At 46.8% G+C, this 3,080-nt stretch overlaps 2 protein-coding genes across 2 annotated transcripts; one reads left to right on the top strand and one right to left on the bottom strand.

Annotated features, from left to right (window-relative positions):
* Nucleotides 1-92: 92 nt before the first annotated feature.
* On the top strand, nt 93-1,657 carry PPTG_20387 (hypothetical protein; the record flags this gene model as incomplete). The annotated part of the gene is made up of 4 exons (XM_008919176.1): nt 93-730; nt 793-861; nt 921-1,136; nt 1,204-1,657. 4 exons carry the CDS (start codon nt 93-95, stop codon nt 1,655-1,657), a joined length of 1,377 nt encoding a protein of 458 aa, XP_008917424.1.
* A 1,002-nt stretch (nt 1,658-2,659) lies between these two features.
* On the bottom strand, nt 2,660-3,049 carry PPTG_20386 (hypothetical protein; the record flags this gene model as incomplete). Its single annotated transcript, XM_008919175.1, has 1 exon — nt 2,660-3,049. The coding sequence occupies one exon, from the start codon at nt 3,047-3,049 to the stop codon at nt 2,660-2,662; it is 390 nt and encodes a 129-aa protein (XP_008917423.1).
* Nucleotides 3,050-3,080: the final 31 nt, after the last annotated feature.

Below are 3,080 nucleotides of genomic sequence, written 5' to 3'. Positions count from 1 at the left end.
AAAAAAAAAACTTGTACTAGTAGCCTATCTTCTAACGTCGTGAGCTGCTCTCTACATGTAGATTCGACTTATTGATTGCAGTCGGATATCCCATGATCCTAGTATGCTACTGCCTCTCGGCGTTCAAATTCGATCGTGCGAAATTGACGATCAATCTAGCGGCTTTCCCGCAAGGTTGGATGGAGCAGTCTGCTAGTACCATCGCCGATCCTGTACAAACTGTTGTGATTTACAAGACCTTGAAGTCGCTACGTATCTCCTCCGTATTCAACTTCTTCACACGAATGGGTATCAACGTCACACTGTGGTTCAAACTTCACCGCATCACAAATTTTATGAATAATCCACGAAGCCAAACCAGTAGTATATACCCGAAGCGAAATCGAGTGGCAGCGTCTTCTCTTGTGGTCTTCACATTGCTCGTGATCGTTTACGTAGAAGAGAGCACAAGAACATCAGCTAGAGCTTGTTATCCGCATCCCGAGTGCGTCATGAATGCTCGACGCTGGATTATGCTGGAAAAGGATTCACTTACGCAATGTCCGTGCTTAGCACTCATTGACAATGATATAGCACCAAAAACGTATGCTGAGTGGATGAATCCAAAAAACGTGACGACCAAAGTCGCACAGTTGGCCACTACGGGCTTTCTCCAGATCGTTCAGCTCACTAATCGCAAGCTTGAGGTGATACCAGAAGAATTGCGAGGTTGCACTGATATGAGATACATGTAAGATGTTGTTAGTCTGTTTAGACTAAGCTGGTCCTTCATTGACCGCATTTTGTGCTCAGATCACTAGTGTACACACACACGCAAACGTTTCCAGTATGGATTCACGAGCTAACACAGCTCGAATATCTGTAAGTAGCAATTATCGGATATCGGCTACATGCACTGATCGTTTTACTGAGCTTTACAGACGTGTGGAAGGGAAACCAACAGTTGGTCTAGTTAGCCTCCCTGCTGACATGTTTGACGAAATGTCGTCGCTTACAACTCTACATCTTGGTTCAAATGTGGCACTCACGCAACTACCATCATTTCACGGACTCACGAGTCTCAAGATGCTTGCTGTAGCGGTTTCTTTGTCGCTACTGGAACTGCCTGCGTTTGATAGTCTTCACAAGTTGGAACGGTTAGTCATTGCCATCGCGCCCCAGCTTGACAGCCTACCGGACTTCTTACCAATTCACGATTTAAAGTCTTTTGTCACTATTGACCGAGGGATGTGGTGTTGCAATGGTTTCCTTGGTGAATGTGACCTCCAAAATCCGTTGTGTGGCGTTCATCCAGTCTGGGGATCTCCAGCAGCTACTTGCTTACCAGCGAACAGAACAGCGTCACGTGCCACGCTTGATGCGATTGCAAAGTTTTCCAAAAGTGTTTGTGGTGGATTGCTCCGCCCTACTGACGTTCAATCTCCTCCAACTGAGGAAACTATGGCATCGTGTGGCGGGATATTGTATCGTCAATGTGAGCTCCCAGGCAGTCCAGCAGCAATTTGCTACAATGCACGATTCATGGGAATCGCTTGCACGACTAGCGTATACCCAATTGAAATGCGTCGGCGTCAGATTGCCCAAGGCGTGGGCGATCCATGTGATCCCGAATATGAAGCGTGGCTTGGTTGCAAGTGACTTAGCAGGCAACTACTGATCTTGAGCAATTGTTGCGCTAAAGCTGCAATCGCATTGTAGCCAATCTTGCCTCCAACGCAGGAATCGACAGACGCACATCGGCGATCTCGCCAATTTTTGGCTCGAATATTAGTTGGCCCACGAGGATGAAGGAGTCGAAAGTTTTCTTCGAACTAAATGTACCAACGATAATAGTTGAGACGTGCTCGTTGAAAACACAAGAAGTCAAAGGTGCAACCGACTTCCTTTGCACTCGTTGCCAACTTGTCCATTGTTGCGATCTTGCGAAAGCCGTCAGCTTCGTAGTTCATACCCGACAACATGGAAACTATGTAATCAAACAAAAACGGTAAGAACGGTCGAGAAATTCAAAATCTTGGCATGATTTAGCTCAGGCAAGGAAAAAGTCAATTTGCATCGATTTCTTGGGTTGCGCTCTATTGCAGTTTACACTGCAGTTAGCTTTTCGAGTGTAATTGAGTATTGCAGTCCGTGGGCTCATGCAATTGGACGTTGGAATTTAAAATTGCCAATACTTCACTTCAACGTCACTTCACATGGCAAGCTCACCTCGCTCTACTTGTAGATATTTCTTCAAGGTATCATCATTTCTTTAGCATGAGTAAATGCAGCAACTGTAGCGTTAGTAGAGTACTGCGGCATAGCATCTCGCGGCATTTACTCCGGCCCACGCATTACTTCATTACGCACTACGTTGCAGTATTTTGCAGTGTGCATGGACAGCAAATGCATCGACATTCTACTAGGTTTTTCTCTTCCTCTGGAAGAGTAGTCCTACACGGCCCAGTCCCACCGTTAGCTGATGGATTGGTAGGCACACGCAGATGAATGAGGATAGCAACGACTTCTACAGATCAGTGCTGCAGTTGAATATTGCAGATTCCACTCCAATTGGGTATTGCAATATCTAGCTTTCATGCAATTGCTCCTTTTGATTGCAATACATATCCGGCGGATAAACCAATTCATTTTTCCCCCTTGCCTGGCATCGAGGTCCTGGTTACTCCGCCAATCGTCCGAAGTCCTGCGTCCAGTAGGTCTTATAGCTTCCGCAAGCTTCGTTCGTGGCCAGGGCAAATCCGACATTGTCAACATCTTCATTGAGAATGTTGGCGCGGTGACCAGGCGAGTTCCACCACGAAGTCATGACGTCTTCCACAGAAGCTTGACCAGCAGCCACATTCTCTGCGGCAGTGGAGTATCTGTATCCTTCTGCTCTAACCCGATCTCCCAGTCTTGCGATCGCTGTGCCTGTGTGCGTCATATTGCAGTGACTCGCTTGATCCTGCGAGTGAAGCAATGCAGCTTTGCCTAGACGATAGTCGATAGTCACTGCAGCAAGACCATTCTGAGCACGAAATAAGTTGACCCGGCGCAACATTTCTGCCATATCTGTAGTAGATACACCGCTTGTGGTCTCA

This window comes from Phytophthora parasitica, assembly GCF_000247585.1.
Source record: "Phytophthora parasitica INRA-310 unplaced genomic scaffold supercont2.552, whole genome shotgun sequence".
NCBI classification, from domain to species: Eukaryota; Oomycota; class Peronosporomycetes; order Peronosporales; family Peronosporaceae; genus Phytophthora; species Phytophthora nicotianae.
The sequence above is the reverse complement of the archived record's forward strand: the minus strand, read 5'-3'. Positions and strand labels throughout refer to the sequence as shown.